This window comes from Apodemus sylvaticus, chromosome 1, assembly GCF_947179515.1.
Source record: "Apodemus sylvaticus chromosome 1, mApoSyl1.1, whole genome shotgun sequence".
NCBI lineage: Eukaryota > Metazoa > Chordata > Mammalia > Rodentia > Muridae > Apodemus > Apodemus sylvaticus.
The window spans coordinates 120,259,861-120,280,926 of NC_067472.1; the positions used below are offsets into that span (position 1 = coordinate 120,259,861).

Genomic DNA, 21,066 nt, shown 5'->3' on the forward strand with positions numbered 1-21,066 from the left:
CATTAAGACCAGCAATACATAAAAGAATTCTAAAGACAGAAATCTCAAATGTCTTGAAACACTTAAAGTTTCATCATCCTCAGTCATTAAGGAAATGTGATTCAAATCCATTGTAAGATTCCATCTTAACATGTCAAAATGGCAAAGTCCAATATCACAGGTAATAGCTCATGCAAGCAAGCATGTGGAGAAAATTAAAAATGTCTCTATTGCTTATAGCCAGAAACTATAAAGAAGTAGATGTGCTTCAATTGAAAATTGCATAAAGAAAATAGGAAACATTTATACAATATAGTATTACTTAGTTATTTAAAACAAAATGACACAATGAAATTTCCTGACAAATGCGTGGAACTAAAACTATCATCATGAGTAAGGTAAACCACATCTAGTAAACAGATGAAGTATCATTCCTTGAAAAGTTTATATTAACTGTTAAGTAAATGATACATACAAACAATGAACTGATCCCAAGAGAATAGATAATGAAGAAGTCTACCGGCAGAAGAGCATGAGTCTTACTGGGATAATGAAATAGAATAGTTCCCTTTTATTGTTGAGGTCAGAAGAAGAAAGGAAAGCAAGTGCTCTTTTGTGGGTTATGAAAGGAGAGTAAATTGTGAACAGATGGATTTGAAGGTATTTGGTGGACTGTGGAGAATTAGAAATTTAGTTCCTATAGAGGGTTAAATGAGGACTGGTGAAGGGCTCAAGGTAAGGGTTGGAATGCTTCCCAGAAGAAGAAAATGTTTTTCTCACTTGGCCTTAACTATGTTCTGCTATGTCCTGTGACTGTGAAGCAGCTTTCAAATTTCTCCAGCTCAGTTAGTTATATTCAGATAAGTAGAAAGTTATAACAATGTCTGTGTCAAACTGTCCTTGTTTTAGTGTAAAGGTTGTTATTCTTGATGTGTTAGGTACTACGGTCTTTGAGTCCTCTCTGCCAGAGGTAATTCTGAGGTAATGCTTTCAGAAAAGCAATTGTTCCATGTCCAGGACATTTTATCAAGAGAAGGTGCTGCAGTGGCTCCAGTAGATTCTGTGAGACAAAGTTTTACAAAGTGAGGCAAGAAATGTCTCCAGGAGCCCTTTGGAACACCTCTATTCAGATGCCAAAAATCTCACTTGGCAATTTGCTTTGCTCCTAAACTCTCCCCCTTCCTAGTAAGTGGGACTAAGAAAAACCAAGCAAATTAAGATGTAAAAGAATCCATCTTGAAGTAAGTCACTAGACAGAAAATTCTGCAAAGTTTTGATCCAGTTGTTTACATAATTACATTTATCTCCCAACAGTATATAAATGAAGTATGGCTCTGACACTATGGTATGAAAAGCATTAATTAGCACAGGGGTATAAATATATTTGATGTGTCTTGACTGTATATTGGCTTATAAGTCATTGGACATAATTTAAAAGATATGTTATTAAGAAGAGGTTAGTTTAACCAGTTACACATGAAAAGTACAAGTTTCTTTTGTTTTTTGACCCTCATAGCCACCCTTGCAGGACAGGTGGATTTGAAACAATAGGCCCAGCCCAGAAGATATTTATATCTGAAGAACCTTATACAATGTATTTGCTGAACAAGTGGGTGTTGGGCAAATTAGAAAGAATTTACATTTGAGTTGGTGCAAAGATCAGAGCTGCCTCAATGGAAGCTTGTGAGGAATTGCTTTTGTCTGGCAGACCCCACCTAGGGAGTCTTTGGCCAAAACAACATTCTTAACTTATCCAGGTGTGATTCAGGATGCAGTTCATACTTATTACTCACAGAAACTGATAAGTTAGCCTACACTCTGGCTAGACATCAAACACAGATGGAGACCTCCTGCTTGGGGCTGATTATCTATACAAGCCTCTCTGAAAGGGCCAACAGCTTTTCAGCACCTTTGCTAAGGGATCTGGTGGCTGTTTTTTTCTAGAAAAAAATCTCTATGATTGAGTTTATTGGATTCAGCAAGTGACAATGTGCTTTTCTCTCAAAATTACAGTAAAAATGTAAAAAAATTTTGTCTGGTTTAAATAAGTAAATGTATGTAGCCACTTTCCTTTTCTTTCTGACTGGTTATAAAGGTATAAATATGTTCTACATGACTCTGTTATAGAATATTGGTTTATAAGTTATTGGGTATGATTAAAGAATGTAACATTTGTTACAGAAAGTTCACTTAAAATTGGGAACTCAGCGTTGCAGTCATTCTAAAGAACACATGCCATGAGCCAACACAGGAAAATAGGTCTCTAAAGATACTTCTAAATTGAGATATTATTTTATGTAATTCTTATCCTAAAAACTAGACTTATAAAAGATAGAATTCAAAACAATATCTCTTTAATGATGAATTAAAAGCTGTAAAAGAATGTAAAAGAATGTAAAATGCATTCATATATATCAATTGGCAGTCAATCTTTGTATGTGAAAGCAATGCTTTTGGTATTGATTTTTAAGAAAATGGATTTGTTTATAACTGAGTTTTGTTCTTAAAAACTATGGGAATGCTCTAGTATTTCAAAAGAACCCTAAAAATATAGTTAAACTGCCAATGTTCCATTAGCTGCAGTTTACAATTCAATCACAAGCTCATGCTTTTAACTCATCCATAAGTAGATCTGTTATATCCTAAACAAATTATGGCACTCAGAAAATTCAAATAAGAAAAGATAGTTTACTTGATTTAAATGATTTTCAAATTCTTTGAGGAAATATTTGAGAAATGAGCCCTCACTTTATGCTTGCCACAAGAGAACTTAAACCTCTGTTTGTTAGTCTCAGGGGAATGCAAATTCTAATCCCCTGGATAATTAATTGATGAGGGATAAATAGCTTTGCAGAAAAGTGAGTTGTTGGCTGTTTCATAGCAGTAATTTGGAAAATGGAAAATTAATGTGGATTAATCTTTTTTCATCTCCAAGTACAGTTTTAACACCCTGTTAGAAAGCTGATTGTATGTTAATTCAAAATTGTAAGATAAAATTATGAAAATATTTTTTAAAAGAACTTGGTGGAATATGTATTTTTTAATCCAAACAACTGTAGTTAAATACCAAGAGCATTGCTTTCACATACAAAGTTTGACTGCCAATTGATATATATGAATGTATTTTACATTATTTTACAGCTTTTAATTACAATGTAATTAATTACATTGGTTATTACAGAATACTGATATTTGATCTATTACATGGCAAACTTGTGAATGATTATTCAAAAAACAAGTTGCTAAAATTTGCCTCTATGCATACTTTTGTAAATTTATGCATGCAGCTGATAAATAATTCATTTACTATGATTATAAATGGCCCATCTACTAAGAGAGAAACATCTATAAATAGATCACATGTTTATTCTCTTGAGTTTCCCTCCTTCTTCACAAATAATTGATCTATGTGCTAAAGCCACTGTTTTTGAAACATTAAATAATCAAAATTTTAATTTATAGACTGATAATCAAATTACATAGCTCATGGCTTACAAGTGCTTAAAATTGTATTTTTGTAGATATTACTAATTCTCAAATTTTATAATTATTTATACAAATACATGTTATTTTAAGAAACATGTACTCTTTCTTACTTTTAGGACACTTAAAAGGTCATACTAGATTGTCCAGAACCCTTAATGAAGGCAATGCTACAGCAGGTATGCATATTAGACAGATTATGGCTTTACACAGGAACAATTAGCCAAACAAGGGCACCTGAAAATGGCAGAAGCAATTGGCTATCATTATTCAATAAGGAAGGCAAATAGCTATGACTTTGTCTGGATATGATTGTGCTTATATTTCCTGTGAAATAGGAAAATGCTAATTATGTAATACAAATGTTAAAGTCTATTCAAATATCAATGCTTTCTTTTACTGAAGATATTAAATATCACTTTCCCCATAGTAAATTTTGAGATTGCTTTAGAAAACAAAAAATTGTTCTCAATTCTTTAATTTGTTTGGATCCTTTCTTTTTTATACCCATTTTCACTGATGGATCAAAGAAAAAAATTGCATACTAGACTAATGATAAATATTGGATTAAAACTACAGAGTTTCATTTTGTACAACATAATGAGATATGGGCTGTCATAAATATGTTGAAAGATTTTTCTTAAGATGTAAATATTATTACTGATTCTCCTTCTACTATAGGAGTAGTACAAAATATTGCTAATGCTGCTATATTTACTGCTAAGCCTGTTTTAAACATGTTATTCTTTACCTTGAAAATATTGACTTTAACCAGAAATGCAATAATTTATATAATGTGTATTGGGTCTCAATCTACTTTGCCTGGATATCTTTCCTAATGCAATAAAATGGGAGATAAATTAGTTGGGTTTGCTTCTGCATATAATGAGCATAAACAAAATCCTGCCAATGCCAGACATTTACATATTAAATATAAATGACGTTATGCTCAAGCCAAAAAGATTACATTGAACTGTCCAATATATAAACCTTTACATATGAGGGCTGCCCCGTCTGGCATAAACTCTAGAGTACTATAGCCTAATGAACTTTGGCAAATAGATGTTACCCATGTATCTAAATTAAAAAAATTCTCATTTTTTCATGTGTCAATTGATATTTATTCAAAGTTTGTAGGGTCTATGCCTATGCTTGGTGAATATACTGTTCATGTTATACAACATCTGTTAGAGTTTTTTTTTTTTTTTTTTTTTTTCAGTTATTGGGCTCCCTACAAGAATAAATACCAACAATGGACCAACCTACACATCACAACAATTTAAAATTCTTTGCCAACAATACAATATAGATCATGTCACTGGGATTGAGTATAATCCTCAAGGACAATCAATGGTGGAAAAAGTTCTTCACAATTTAAAATATCAAATTAAAAAATTTTAAAGGAGGAAAAAGGATTGCATTATGTTATTTGAATGGAGATTACAGAGTAGTCCAAGTGCAATAATGTCACAAGTTATATTGTTAATTTTCTATATTTACCACAAGGAGATATTCTTACTAGAGCAGATAAATGTTTTACAGAACGGCCTTCTTTTAGGCTCAATAAGCTAATTTGGGTAAAAATTGCTAAAGATGCAGAATGGCAGGAAGGCGCATTATTGTATTTAGGCAGGGGATATGGTATTATCTCATTACAGGATGGGAGACAATACTGGATGCCTAGGAGATGGATCCAAGTGAGTTCCACTCAGTATGGCGTCTTACCCGAGGCACAATCCAATTAAACCTCTGAAGTTCCTACCAACAGAAATGGCTGAAGAATTAAATGATGTTACAGAGATGATGGAAACCTTGGCTTTTTTTCATGTGCAGAAAAGACAGAGAAGAAGAATTTGTGCTGCTCTTACCCCTTTACCCACGTGGGGGTCAGGTGAAACGGTTAACAACAGAGGGGCAAAAAATGCTGACCCATACAGGTAAAGTACTTACTTCAGAAAAAGGGGAAATCATTTGAAATGTAAATAAAAACTATTCTGAATAAAAAAAAAAAGAAAATTTATACTTAGGCATGTGTGCTTTGCTTACTGTTTCCTATGTTGAAGCAAATGTGAGTTATTGTGTCATATGCCAAATCCACTTTATTCGAACCATTTATTTGAGGGGAAGCTGATATCTTTTTATATACTACCTCTGGTATTTTATTGCCTCTGTGGAATAACGTAACATATTTGAATAAACATGATGGGGCTTTGTATAATTTTACATATGCTAGACATAAAGATCCAATTTGCATCACACAAAAACTATGTTTTGTAATGGGATACCAAAATTATATTTTACCAGGAGTTATTATTAACATATCTTGAACTCGATTACAGGGGTTCAAACAAACTTGGGACAATATAACTGATGTGGAAGATTCTGCTTATCCCAGTTGCAGTCAATTTTCTTATATCAGATTAAAATTTCAACCATTTATTTGGAAAAATTGTATAAGTACCTTTGGAAAGATTTTTCAAGATCTTTGATTAAATTGGGCCCTTTTAGACAATTTATAAATACATGCTCAGAATGGAATATTACCACTATTGATTTGTCTAATGTTACCAGGATGAATGGCAAGGAGAATGAACAAGTGAATGGGAATCAATTCATGGATAGGGAGATGGAGGACTTGCCAATTATTGATTCGCATTCATGATAACCTCTACTGCATTACAGACTCATCTATGGAAAGTTGCTGCCACTCTAAGTAGTCCTTGTTAATGGAAGTTTTTCTGGAAATGCACAGTCTACTTCTCAGTGTAATTTTACTACATTTGAAAAGGACAACCTTACAATGAGTATTCCCATGCCTTACTTATTTTTTAATAGGGAATTTTACCTATGAGAAAGGAACTCAATGCTTTAATTGTAGATTCTATTCTTGAATAAATGCTTCTATTGAATTTAATTATACTTCTGATTCTATTATGATTATTCAACAAAAATTATATATTTGGTTGCCCATTAATCTTGGAAGACACTGGTCTCCAGTTCCTGTAAGTCATGTTATAGAATATTTTTAACATCTTTTAAAATGAAGCAAATGTATGATTGAAGTAATTATAGCTACACTTTTGTGTCTTATAGCAGTTGTAACCTTGGCAGCAGAATCAGGTATTGCTTTGAAATTATCTTTACAAATGAAACATTTTATTGAACAGCATAAAGATTCTCATGTTATGGACAGAGCAAGCTAATATAGACATGAAACTACAACATCAAGTTGATATTCTGAAACAAACTGCAGAATGGCTAGGCAGAAAGATGTTAGCAATAGAAAATCATATAAGTTTAAGATGTGATTGGAATTCAACTACTTTTTGTAAAACAGAATATACTTATAATGAATCTCAATATGATTGGCAGTTGATTCAAAATTATTTTGAAGGCAATGATAATGCTGTTGAAATCAATAATTGACTGAGATATGGTATTTGGACATCATTTGGTAAACATTTAGAAGATAACACACATGAGGAGATTGCTAAATTGCTTGATGCTAAAATAACAGGTTTGGATCATAAAGCATGGATTCAAAGCATTGGGCATAGCTTTGGAGGAGCTAGAGTTGAAGTTATAATTTGTTTATTGATTTTTTATTATACTATATCTTTTATGCATTAAGCCTCAACAAGGCCACTTGGCCATCATATGGAGGATGCTGCTTTTAAATCAAAAGAAAAATAGAAGGAATTGTGGAGAATTAGAAATGCAGCTCCTATACAGGATTGACTGGTGAAGGGCTCAAGGTAAGGACTGGAATACAACCTGGGAGAAGAAAATGTTTTTCTCACTTGGCCTTAATTATGTCCTGCTATATTCTGTAAACGGGAAGTGGCTCTCAAGGTTCTCCATCTCAGTTGGTTATATTCAGATCAGTAGAAAATTATGACAATATCTTTGTCAAGCTGTTCTTGTTTTAGTCTGGAGGTTGTTATTCTTGATGTGGTGGGTACTTGGTACTTTGAGTCATCTCTGCCAGAGGTAATTCTAAAGTAAGGCTTTCTTTATGTTATAAAAGCTTCAATGAATAGACTAGAAGACTGCATCTGCCTATTGCTTCTGCCTTGCTCTGCATCCCCTGTGTCCTTTGGTGTTTTGTAACCACAACCATTGTCCCCAGTGCACTAGACATTGACAGTGGACCATGGGAAATACAGGACAGTAGAAACATTTTGGGACCTATGAGAATAGGTCTCTAGTGAACACTTCTACTAAAGGAGATTACAGAGGCCAAATTCTGCTCTTTGGGACCAAAGAAGTGGTGTGCTGGCTTAAAATTGGTTGAGTTGCTGATTGAGCAGATGATAAGAAAATCTGTAAAGAATCCATGTGGTTGCTTGGTCAGAATGTAACCAATTGAAACCTGATAACATGTTCACAATGACGATGACAACTATGACTCTGGTTATTGAATATGGAAAGGTTTAGTTGGTATGGTTATTCTACAAGCTATGGAAACACAACAGAGACATTACAGCATCAACTAAACGCTTCTCCTACATTATGTCCAGGTTGCAAGCTTTTCTGGGGTAATGGTAGCACATTCTTTGTTGGAATAAGCAACCAATGGCTCATTTAACCTTTAACTCATTCTACAAGAAGGAGTCCATTCCCAAACCTACTTGGATGGTCATAAGTTGAATGATGGATATGCTAGAAAACTAGCAAATCTCAAATAGTACTCTTCTATAAAAAACTAAGGAATGATTCTTAATTGATATTCATATATATATATATATAATATGGTTAGATCAGTGCCCTTTCCTGGCATTATCAGATAATCTTTCTTAAGTACCAGATAATGGGAGTAGTTATATAGACCCAAAATCAGGTTAAAAAGACAGACATAATTTAACATCTTTATTATGTCCCTCCCTTCAGTAGATTAGTGAAAAAGTGAAAAATGCAAAAGGAATGCAGACTCAAACACACAAACACACACACACACACACACGCACACGCACACGCACACGCACACGCACACTCACACGCACACACACACGCACATGCACAAACACTATATTCTACCATTTTAGCCAGGCAAGGACTGTCACATGAGAGTCACAAAATCTAAAGCATCTGTGAAGAAGCCTGAGTAGGTTTGCACCAGTACTCAGGACATATGGTATAGCTGTAAATTTGAGTTTCTGTATGACTTCTAACAGTGGGAGTGCATATATATCTGAATATTTGTGGGCCCCTGAAACTTGTTTACTCCGACTGGGTTGCCTAGATATGATGATGCTTGACTTGTCTTATTATATCGTCTTCTGTCCTGCTTGACTATCTTCTTTAGGAACAAAAAATAGAAAGGGAATGATTCTGGTAAAAGAGATGAGGGAGCAAGCCAAGAAGAGTAAATGAGTGCATACCATGATTGATCTTTTGAGACTGGGTTACCTCACTTAGTATGATGTTCTCCAGCTCCATCCATTTGCCTAAGAATTTCATGAATTCATTGTTTCTAATGGCTGAATAGTACTCCAATGTGTATATATACCACATTTTTTGCATCCATTCTTCTGTTGAGGGATACCTGGGTTCTTTCCAGCTTCTGGCTATTATAAATAGAGCTACTATGAACATAGTGGAGCATATATCCTTATTACATGCTGGGGAATCCTTTGGGTATATGCCCAGGAGTGGTATAGCAGGATCATTCGGGAACAGAAAAGGGGAAATCATTTGAAATATAAATAAAAAATATATCGAATAAAAAATTTTAAAAAATATTAAAAAAGAAGAGTAAATGAATTGGAAACATGACTGAATCCACTCTATGAGAAAAGACTCTATTTACAAGCAAAAAGTGAAACAAATAGGAGGATAAGCAAATTTAGATTTGTTTTAGTGTCTTGTATTCAACCAACTCAAAAGTCAATAAATTTGACTGTTTATTTGATATTGATACAAGGGAGTATAATATCACTTGAAACAATAAAAGTTTTATTTATTATTTTAATTTATTTTATATATAAATCAGTGTGTTTTTTATTGTAGTTTCTGGGTTTTGTGGTGAAATTTAATTAATATTTAGTGTAATTTTTTCAAGTATGTGCTTCATGTTCATAAACCTCACATGCAAATCATATGAAACCATTTACATACTGGCATGGCTCTTTAAATTGTATTTATTTGCCTGGCTATTTCCATCCCCTACAAAAAGAAGTTAATTTTATACTCCTTCATAATGGACTACATCTTTGAAAATTAATTTTCAAAGCTTTAGTTAACCTCAACATTGATAAAACTACCTGTTTAATTATGATATCTCTGTGCATTCTAGACATGAATCTTTGAACAGAAGCTGTTCATATTCAGAGGTCCATATGTTGGACTCCAAACTCATCTAAACCAGATGGTAATTGAATGTGCTGTCAATGATACTATTGATCTAGCATAGCACAGTTCAAAAACTCATAATTTTAATACATGATATAACATCAATTAACATGTAGTGATTGTTTTAAAACTCTGTGGATACTGTAAAAACAAAAAAGCAATGTATCTATATATTTAATAGAATTGAAACGTATTACTATAAGAAATGCATAATCTTTATACTCTGAAAAACTATTATTTTCTTTTCTTCTAGAATTAAGAAACAAAAATATAGTCCAAGAGACAGACTATAGTTTTTTTTTTTTTTTTTTGGTTTTTCTTTTGAGACAGAGTTTCTCTGTATAGCCATGGCTGTCCTGCAACTCATTCTGCAGACCAGGCTGGCCTTGAATTCAGAAATCTACTTGCCTCTGCCTCCCAAGTATTTGGATTAAAGGCATGTGCCACCACTGCCCTGCTTACTATATTATTTCTAATCACAGTGTTTCTGAATTTTTGTCACTTTTATTTATCTTTGCCTTTGAACAAAGGACTTTTGAAAATTTCATGCATATGTGGGGAATAAGCAGTTTTATTACTTTACAAAACCAGTCAGAATGGCTAAGATTAAATACTCAGGAGACAGCAGGTGTTAGTGAGGATGTGGAGAAAGAGGAACACTCCTCCACTGCTGGCGGGGTTGCAAATTAGTACAACCACTCTGGAAATCAGTCTGGCGGTTCCTCAGAAAACTGAGCATGTCACTTCCGAAAGATCCTGCTATACCACTCCTGGGCATATACCCAAAGGATTCCCCAGCATGTAATAAGGATATATGCTCTACTATGTTCATAGCAGCCCTATTTATAATAGCCAGAAGCTGGAAAGAACCCAGGTATCACTCAACAGAAGAATGGATACAAAAAATGTGGTATATATACACAATGGAGTACTATTCAGCCATTAGAAACAATGAATTCATGAAATTCTTAAGCAAATGGATAGAGCTGGAGAACATCATACTAAGTGAGGCAACCCAGTCTCAAAAGGTCAATCATGCTATGCACTCACTAATAAGTGGATATTAGCCTGGAAAACTGGAACACCCAAAACATAATTCACACATCAAATGAGATACAAGAAGAACGGAGGAGTGGCCTGGCCCCTGGTTCTGGAAAGACTCAGTGTAGCAGTATAAGACAAAACCAGAACAGGGAAGTGGGAAGGGATGGGTGGGAGAACAGAGGGAGGGAAGGGGACTTATGTGACTTTCAGGGAGTGGGGGATCAGCAAAGGGGAAATCATTTGATATGTAAATAAAAAATATATCGAATAAAAAAACAAACAAACATATCCTTACCTGTCATGTTGGAAATTTCGTTTTCTGGGCAGGGGTAACAATCAAAACAGCAAACAGCCTTTTCTTCCTGAAAGAATTTTCTGAGTCCTGGTCTGCAAGGCACACTACATATGGAGGCTACGGTCTGAAAAAATCAGAAACATAGAAATAAAAAGTTTAACATATGTGTAAAGCACTGTAATGATTCACAAGAGATAGAAATTAAAAGATTTCCCTTTACACAACATATCACATTATATTGCAAAATTACATTTTATCAGTTTTTTAAATGCTATCATTTTTATACCATGAAACAGTTATAAGAGAGCAAGTAAGAGAGAAATGAAATAGAGAGAGATAGAGATAGATATAGAGGTAGAGGTAGAGATAGGGTTGGGGATGAGGCTGAGGCTGGGGCTAGGGGTAAGGAGAGGGAGAGAGGGAGAAAAGGAGAGAAAAATAGAGGGAAAGAAAGAGGGAGGAGAGAGAGAGAGAGAGAGAGAGAGAGAGAGAGAGAGAGAGAGAGAGAGAGAGAGAGAGAGAGAGAGAGAGATGAGAATCCAGGATGGTGAAAGTCAACAAATGAGCAAATGAGAAAGTATTAAAATTCTATTCCATAACAAAACAAAAGTAGATAAGATTATAGGGAGTTTTGCTTCACTTCATGTAAATCATTAAAATTAAAATGAAATTACCTGCTTGATATCTGTAGCCCACTCTATAATTTCATCAGATACAAGCAATTCTTGTCCATTTGGAAAATGAGAAGAAAATTTTCCTATTTTCATTTTAAGTCCTTCCTTTTTACGAAAATTCATAATATAGAAAATGTCGTAGTCTGCATTCAGTTTTCTATCCTGGTTCATGTTTACTAGGTCTCCACCAGGATTTACAAATTGTATGGTCTTCAGTAAAGAGAACATCTAGAACATATTTTCATTTTAATTTCATCTATGAATGCACATTAGTATAGAAATTTTAAAGTTTGTAATATCACTTATATTCATTATACTCCTAAAATCTGATTTTATCAGAAATATTTAGTACTGAAAAAGTAAAATATCTTCCACATACATTTAAAGTTTCACTACACTTTATAAATACCTGTTTCTCACAGTATTTGATGCTTTAACACATATACACATAAATTTGATGTTTGGAGAGTAATGATAACTTATCTAATTTTTCTGCCAAAAGTTTTATTTGACTTATAAGATGAGGAAACTGAAGGATTAATTGTTCAAAATATGGAAAAATGATTCAAAGTTATTTTAGGTCTACTAATGACATTAATTAGAAACGTTATGTTCAAATAAAAGACATGTTATTTACATAATATGATTCATTGATTTCATGAGAAAAAGTTTCCAATGTTAAAGTCATGAGATTCATGTATGATTGAAATATCGAATGAAATTTCCTGACTTAGTTTATGAAATATTGACTTTGAGCCATTGTTGACTATAACATAAATTATGACAATAACATGATAGGTTTCTTATGCAGTAAAACAGTCCATAAATACATGAATTCAGGATAAAGTTTATTTATTTGCAGGATTTTGATTTTATGATTCCCTTTGAATATCATTTCTATGATATATATCTATATATCATCATGATATATATGTATGTGTGTGTGTGTTTGTGTGTGTGACATATATGTATGTTATTCAGTGTAACAATTATTACCTTCCAGGAGTTAAATTCCAGTGCCATCCCATCATTCTCTGAGCATGTGTCTACTTGTTGCAGAAGCATCTCATGAAGTGAGTGGGCAACAGCATACACAGAATTGTATAAGTTGTAACATGTTTCACTCATAGACATTCCAAGGGGTGGCACAAAAAGCCATTTAAATAGGGTTTTGTTTGGACAATTCTTCAATTTTGTACAATTAGGTGGTGGCAAAGAACACTTAAAGTAGGTCCACCACAGTTTAGCAAAAGAAATGTCATTACTGAAGTTAGAAGTGTGCACTGTCTGAAGAAATTGTTTAAAACCAGACACCTCAGACTGCTGATGTGAAAAAATAATAGTCCCATGCTTGGAGTTAAGCATGAAATCTCCTATCATTGTGATCATATCCAATTGTGACACAGCCACCCAAAGTCTCTGAATGTTTTTAAAATTCCATAGCATGAAGTTCAATTGTAGAAGAGATTCTTTATCCCCATAGACGATCACAACTTGTGCTGATGACATTATGATTTGGTGGTAATATTTATGAGCCATTTTAATGTATAACATCTCATCATATGTGATAATATTGACAAATGCTAAGCAGATAGTGTTTCTTTCCATTCCTACTCTCAATTCAGAAAGAAATTGAATTCCATGGTCATCATCTGTAATGATCACTCCTACCCAGATCCATCTGAAGTGGACTGCTAGGGACACCATGGCTATTGGTAAAGATGTGTCTTTGGGTGTCATCTGGTAGAGATGAGGAAACTGCTCCTGGTCACTTAAACGTAGATGAAAATAACCACAGTAAAGCTGAAAGATATTAACCATATGATCATTATGAAGAAGATGGAATGCACTGGGTTCTGTCTAAGACTTAATGTGCTAGAGCACATGCAAGAATTGTGAGAAAGTATATAGATTCTTCATCTTATTATCTTTTGAATTTCTACACAAGTACAGATAAACTAAGTGTTCTGGTTAAACATTTCACATTATGTTGTCTCTGTTGCCCATTTATGATAAATTTGTTGAGTTTACCACAGCACAGTTTAGGTTCAGTAAATTAGAATAGGCACAAATGAATTCTCTGAATTTTATTCAGCTTGGGTACCCAGAAACTCAGACTGTAGTAAGATAATATTTCATTAAAAGTATCCCTCTGTGACTTACCTCTGGAGTTTTGGAGAAGTACAGGATTGGTCCAAGTTTGTAAGATGTTATCCATATAGGTCCCGTAAGTACAATTAAGTATCTTCTCTGATTTGTACAGTAGTAATTAGGAATAATTTCCTTTTTATTCAAGGACCAAACACTTTCCGCAATTAGGTTACATTCAACCTTAACTAATAGGGAAATGTTGGGCAGAATTTGAATGTTTCTATTGATTTCTTCAAAGGCAAAATAAGCAGAGGAAATCAAATGGATGGCCTTAGGTGTCACCCTGAAATCAGAGCACACCAATCATGGAGGATGGGGGCTGTAATTACAATAATTTTTAGTAAATCTCAATGTGGGTTAAGAAAAGATTTCTTGGATTTTTTTTTTGTGACACATTCGTTTGTTGACATAGTTCATTGTTTTGGTGGATTAGTAAGTGAAACCTGCAAAATGGTTTAACAATCTTAAAGTATTACCACTTTAATTTGATGATTTGTACATTACACCTTTGATTTGAAGTCTTGTATCTAAAATATACAAATGTATTAAGCATTTACAGAACTTTCTGTTATCTTCTTTTTTAAATAAAGATATATGTATTTATATTATGCATATAAGTACACCATCAATGTTCTCTTCTGACACACCAGAAGCAGGGATCTGACTCCATTATACATGGTTTTGAGCCACCATGTTGTTGCTGGGAATTGAACTTATGACCACTTAAATAGCAGTCACTGCTCTTAACCAGTGAGATATCTCTCAGTGATTAAAAACCTGTTATCTTCTTTCGACTTCTGCTTGAACTGTGTTCTGAAATTAAACACCATTTGCCTTTTTTCTTTTAATGTTTTAATAACATTTTTATAAAATATGAATTTTATGCTAAGAGGATATGTCATGTTTGAAATTTTCAACAGTTCCATCTTGTTTATCCTGACCATGGTGATATATCTATAAGTCGTCAATTAAAAAGAAATGATTTCTAAGCTTTGGATTTCTAAGATTCTAACTTTGAATATACCCATGACTTCATCTTATATCTCTAATACTGTATGGAAAAGAAATAAGAATTATCTACTGACTAGAATCTTTTTCTTTTTTACAGAATGAGAACTAAAATCTGTGATGTGCCTTTCATTAAGGAATGAAGAATAGGTAGCCAAATTTGTCTGTGTCAACAATTGCAAATGTCTAAAGAGATTAAAGGTAATGAAAACACCACAATTATTCTTACACTTCTTTATTTTACACAGTTCATCTGTTTTCATTTTTCTGTTTGAGGCTGTACAAAATTGAGGAACATAAGATTATTTAGAACTACAACCAATCTATTGGTTTGGATTGTGCTCTTGTAGCTTCACATGTACTCTTAGGATGTACTAATTCATTCTTTCTCTAGAATCACTGAATTTCACATCACTGGCTTTGGGTTCCATTTGGCTCAGATATGTCCAGCTATGGTCTGTTTCTAATATGGTTATTTTAATTTTTCTCTTTTATTAAATATAATTTAACTGCATATATCTCCTTTGATACATTTTTAAGGAATTTTATAATCTTATTTAAAAGATATCATTCAGTGTGTGGTACTTGAATTTTTCTTTTGCCTCTTCTGTATTTTCTGTAATGCTTTGGGACTTCAGTAAATAGTTATATAAATATACATAACATGTGGCTTTGAAGCTGGCATTAAATTGACTTAACAGTTTTATGTTTTCTATTATTTACAAATTCTTAATTTTTAAGTAACTTTTATACTAGTCTTATTTCCTTACTTCTTGAATTTTCTTCTTTCATTCACAAATACCTGAAACTGTGTAACACTGTTCAAAGCTACTGCCTTTCTGTACTGGAGAAAGATATGCATTTTGAAAATCAAATTCTCTAATTAATACACACCAATTCCGGATTGAATAAGGTTTACTATGTTAAGTAATATTGATTTTTCTTTACAAACTGCAGTTTAGAATTTAAAAAAGAATAGTTGAAACAATCCTAAATAATGAAATAACTAGAAGGAATATCAATTCTTTTTATATCATTTTCTACTCACAACTAATAAAATTGGCTTAATGGGGATAGAGGTTGATCAATAGAATGTAACTGAAGATGTAGAAATAAACATATTTCTGGACACATGACTTTTTTTGTGGGTAATAAGTTCCAGAAAACTGCAATAGAATAACTTATCTGTCTTGAATAGTACTAGCCCAACTGTATTGCTTCATGGAAAAGAGTAAAAATGCAGCCATGTCTATTATTGAGAAGAAATCTCAACTGCAAATTTTGCAACCATATTAGGGATACAAAAAAATCACTGGTGATACAGTTTGAATCGAATGCCAAGTACATAAACAACACAATGTAAACTCAGTGACGTATTGGAAATTCTTTGTCTCATGTTTTTCAGATTAAATTTTAAAGTTTAATGTTCTTTTGTGTTTACGACATACCTTCCAAAATTTTCTTTTTATGGGCTTCTTGTTTGTAAAGATGCATATGTCTATTTTTCTATTTGTCTATAAGTGTTTTTTTCATCACTATTTTGTTATTTTTGTAGGGACTCATTTTCTGTTTGATTGAATAATCTTTATAATCTGAAATATTCGTTTTATCGTATTTTATAAGTGTTCTTTATATAACAAGATTTAATGGGTAAAGGTAATGACATGGGTACATATATGAGGTAATTAGAAAAAGATCCTTCAGGGGTTGAGGGAACTAAATTCACAATTTGAGTATATTGTGCTAAGAGTGTATTTTATTCAAACAATGACGAAAATGTAAATTTGATTTATGCTGTAAATTAGATGGATTTAGAAAATAATACATTTAATAAAAAGAGTAATAGGTCACAAGTCATATAATCACAATCATATTAAAAATTCAGATGTATAAGTATGAAACAGAATGTCGATTTGAGAAGAGGATGTATAGGGATAATTAAAAAGTTAAGAGTTTAAGACATAGCAGTCTGGATTCTCATTAAATCTTCTAAGTAGATTATAGTGTTGCACACACTCACACACATGCACACATATGTGTGTGTTGTATTCACCCTTTAAAGACATGGATCATAAATTATATATCTACACTATATAAATTGAAAAAACCTATATCAAACTAGTTATACTAAAATTTGTGTTTAATTTTTTGGAATCATATACTTTAATTTACATTAACTTTTATTATACAATCATTTTATAGTCAATAGTTTCTATAAAAATCAATAATGCTTTACATTTTTAAGATGTTGTTGGCTTTGTTTTGCCATCACCAATGATGCTACATTTTCTAATCTGCTTGATGAGTGCCTACTAAACAGTTCTGGGATTTCTTTTAATTCTGTGGAAAGCGTGAAGTTTATCTGATGAGTATTTCCTGTTCAATGCACCACAGAATCTTCTACTTCCGAGCATAAATGTGAAATGACATTTTGAATTTTCAAGCTTGATTGCCCTATTTAGAAATTAGCCTCTTATTATGCCATATACACCCATTATATACACAAATGAGAAAAAAATGCACTTAATATCTATCTGTGCTTAAGATATGATTAAATTAAAATCTAATATAAGCAATGTTTATATGCTTAATGAGGTAATATGCTGACTGAGAAAGAATCAGTAATCTTTAAAACTGTATCCCTTTGATACTTAAACGTCTTATAATGGAAGGCCATAAATATAAGGGCATATCAACAGTGTAATGTGGACTTGTTTGGGTTTTTAAAAGATTGCACATAATTGCCATCACACAATTAAAATCTCTGACACAGAAACATTTCTATCTAAAAGAACTGCAGTGAAAAATATGGAAAGAGGACTAAGGAAAAAGAGGTCTTGGCAAAATTGGGATTCATCTCAATAGAGGTTCCTATTGATGCAATGGTGTGTTCACAGACAAGAGCCTATGACATGGCTCTCCTCTGAAAATCCCAACAAACAGCTCACTGCGACTGATGCAGATACTTCCATCTAACCATTGGACTGAATTTGGGGATTCCTGTGGTTGAAGTAGGGAAAAGTGGGAAGGAGTTGAGGAGGAGGGTGACTCCATAGAAAGATCATCAGCCTCAACTAACCTGGATCCCTGGATGTTTCAGACTCTTAGCCACAAACAATGCATCATACACTAACATGTAATGAAACCATAGGATGGAAATTGTCATATAAAAGGAATCTCCCTAAGAGCAAGTCAATGTTATGATTCATTCATTCAGCATCTAACTGGATCGTGATTCATAAATGATAATAACCAAGCTAACCATAAACTAACATAATTAGCAAAATTACCAGGCATGAAACATAAATTAAATTTTAGTTATGTCCTAAAAATAAACTGCCAGAAGTCACATAGGATATTATCTCTCTCACCACACCTGGATTGCTTAATGTGCATTTATGCATAAGTGAAAGATGCACTTACTGTTTGTCTATATTCTCACTGAAGTAAGCATTCTTCATATAACCTTCCTTTGTATAAATGGAAAAGAAACAATCAACATCTTTATCTCCAAGATAATTCTCTGTATCTTTTATTCTCCAAAAGCACTTGGGGTCACTCAAGTGGCAAAAAAGAAAGGAAAGCTTCAGAACCAGGAAGACAACAATCAAAGAAAATATCTTAGCCATGTCATCAGTATAGGTGCTTGAGCAAAATGCAGTGTGAAGAGTCAGACAGGCAGAATCTTTTATATCAAATTTTCAAGAACACATCCAGATGTCACATTTTATTACTGTAGTTATCATTGAAGAACACATGTGCTTCTCACAGCATTTGCTTTTCAGGTTACTTCTTGCCTCTGGAGGATTCTAAAGCACTCTTTGGCCTGGGGCTCTGCATCTGAGACCCTATGGCCAGGTACAAAATTATAAGTAATAATTTTGGACATTATTATCCTTCTCTATATATCTTATGATAATATTCATGCAAGTAGACATGAAGGTTCCAGACATAATTCCTTTTGGGAATATTTTCTCACAAGGCATGTTCATCAAACCAGTTTTCTGAAATCATTTGCAACATTTCACTTTTGTTACATAGGTTATTCCAATAAGTTTTACAAGCATTTATGTAAGTGAATCCAATTAAACCCAATTGATCTCAGTAATATAAAAGTATTAATAAAAGTAAGCAATACCTTTATGCATCTTCAGTACTTGTAGACTTTAGCACTATATGGTTCCTTTCAGTCTGATTATTGTTTCCTGCATCTATTATGTATTTGTTTATTTTAGAACAGGGTCATGGGACATACACAATTTGTATGGAATGTTATTCATAAGCTGTTAAGAAAATGTGATTTAATGGGAAATCCAAGGCATGCAATTTTTTATTTCATTCTCCATTAAAGGTCAGGTTAAATAGCAAGCTGAGTGAACAGAGAGTATACTGTGCACTGTCTTAAGTGATTTCATGGATTGTTTTTTCTTTTTTTTTCTTTTTATTATTGATATATTTTTATTTACATTTCAAACAATTTCCTCTTTTCTGGGTGCCCACTCCCTGCAAGTCCCATAAGCCCTCTTCCATCCCCGTGTTCTTCCATCCACCCCCTCCCACTTCCCTGTTCTGGAATTCCCCTATACTCTTGCACTGAGTCTTTCCAGAACCAGGGGCCACTCCGTTATTCTTTTTGGACATCATTTAATTTGTGGATTATGTCCTGAGTATTCAAAGTTTCTAGGCTAATATCCACTTATCAGTGAGTGCATGCCATGATTGACCTTTTGAGACTATCTCACTTAGTATGATGTTATCCAGCTCCATCCATTTGTCTAAGAATTTCATGAATTCATTGTTTCTAATGGCTGAATAGTACTCCATTGTGTAAATATACCACATTTTTTGTATCCATTCTGCCATTGAAGGACACCTAGGTTCTTTCCACCTTCTGCCTACTACAAATAGGTCTGCAATGAACATAGTGGAGCATGTGTCCTTATTGCATGCTGAAGAATCCTCTGGATATATTCCCAGGAGTGGTATAACAGGGTCCTCAGGAAGTGTCATGCCCAGTTTTCTGAGGAACCACCAGACAGATTTCCAAAGTGGTTGCACCATCTTGCATTCCCACCAGCAGTGGAGGAGTGTTCCTCTTTCTCACATCCTTGCCAACACCTGCTGTCTCCTGAGTTTTTGACCTTAGCCATTCTGACTGCTGTGAGGTGAAATATCAGGGTTGTTTTGATTTGCATTTCCCTAATGATTAACGATGTTGAACATTTCTTAAGGTGTTTCTTAGCTCTCCGAAGTTCTTCATGTGAAAATTCTTTGTTTAGCTCCATACCCCACTTTTTAATGGGGTTATTTGGTTCTCTGGGTTCTACCTTCTTGAGTTCTTTGTATATATTAGATATTAGCCCTCTGTCGGATTTAGGGTTGGTGAAGATCCTTTCCCTATCTGTTGGTTGGCATTTTGTCCTTTTGACAGTGTCCTTTGCCTTACAGAAACTTTGTAGTTTTATGAGGTCCCATTTGTCAATTCTTGATCTTAGAGCATAAGCTATTGGTGTTCTATTCAGGAACTTTTCCCCTGTGCCCATGTCCTGTGCCAGGGTCTTCCCCAGTTTCTTTTCGATTAGTTTCATTGTGTCAGGTTTTATATGGAGGTCCTTGATTCATTTGGAGTTGAGCTTAATACAAGGAGCACGCTCTGGTGAATCAGGCCCTGCAGAGCCATGAATCCAGCCTTGAGGGCTCTGGAGGGAGCCTTCAATATAGTACTTGAAGTTCTAGCTAGAGCAATTAGACAACATAAGGAGGTCAAGGGGATACAAATTGAAAATGAAGAAGTCAAATTATCACTATTTGCACATGGCATGATAATATACTTAAGTGATCCAAAAAACTCCACCAGAGAACTCCTACAGTTGATAACTTCAGCAAAGTGTCTGGTTATAAAATCAACTCAAGCAAATCAGTTGCCTTCCTGTACTCAAAGGATAAGCAGGCTGAGAAGGAAGTTATGGAAATGATACCTTTCACAATAGCCACAAACAATATAAAGTATCTTAATGTGACTCTAACCAAACAAGTGAAAGATCTATACGACAAAACCTTTAGGTCTCTGAAGAAGGAAAT

General features: G+C 33.6%; 1 protein-coding gene across 1 annotated transcript in view; it reads right to left on the minus strand.

Annotated features, from left to right (window-relative positions):
• Positions 1-18,614, minus strand: part of LOC127681466 (vomeronasal type-2 receptor 116-like) — a 39,845-nt gene extending 21,231 nt beyond the window's left edge. Inside the window, exons 1-5 of the mRNA XM_052177745.1 lie at positions 18,409-18,614; positions 13,990-14,260; positions 12,823-13,629; positions 11,827-12,054; positions 11,153-11,276 (exon numbers count right to left, since the gene is read on the minus strand). Coding sequence (XP_052033705.1) covers positions 11,153-11,276; positions 11,827-12,054; positions 12,823-13,629; positions 13,990-14,260; positions 18,409-18,614 — 1,636 coding nt within the window. The remainder of the gene's footprint in view (positions 1-11,152; positions 11,277-11,826; positions 12,055-12,822; positions 13,630-13,989; positions 14,261-18,408) is intronic.
• Between the last annotated feature and the right edge of the window lie 2,452 nt (positions 18,615-21,066).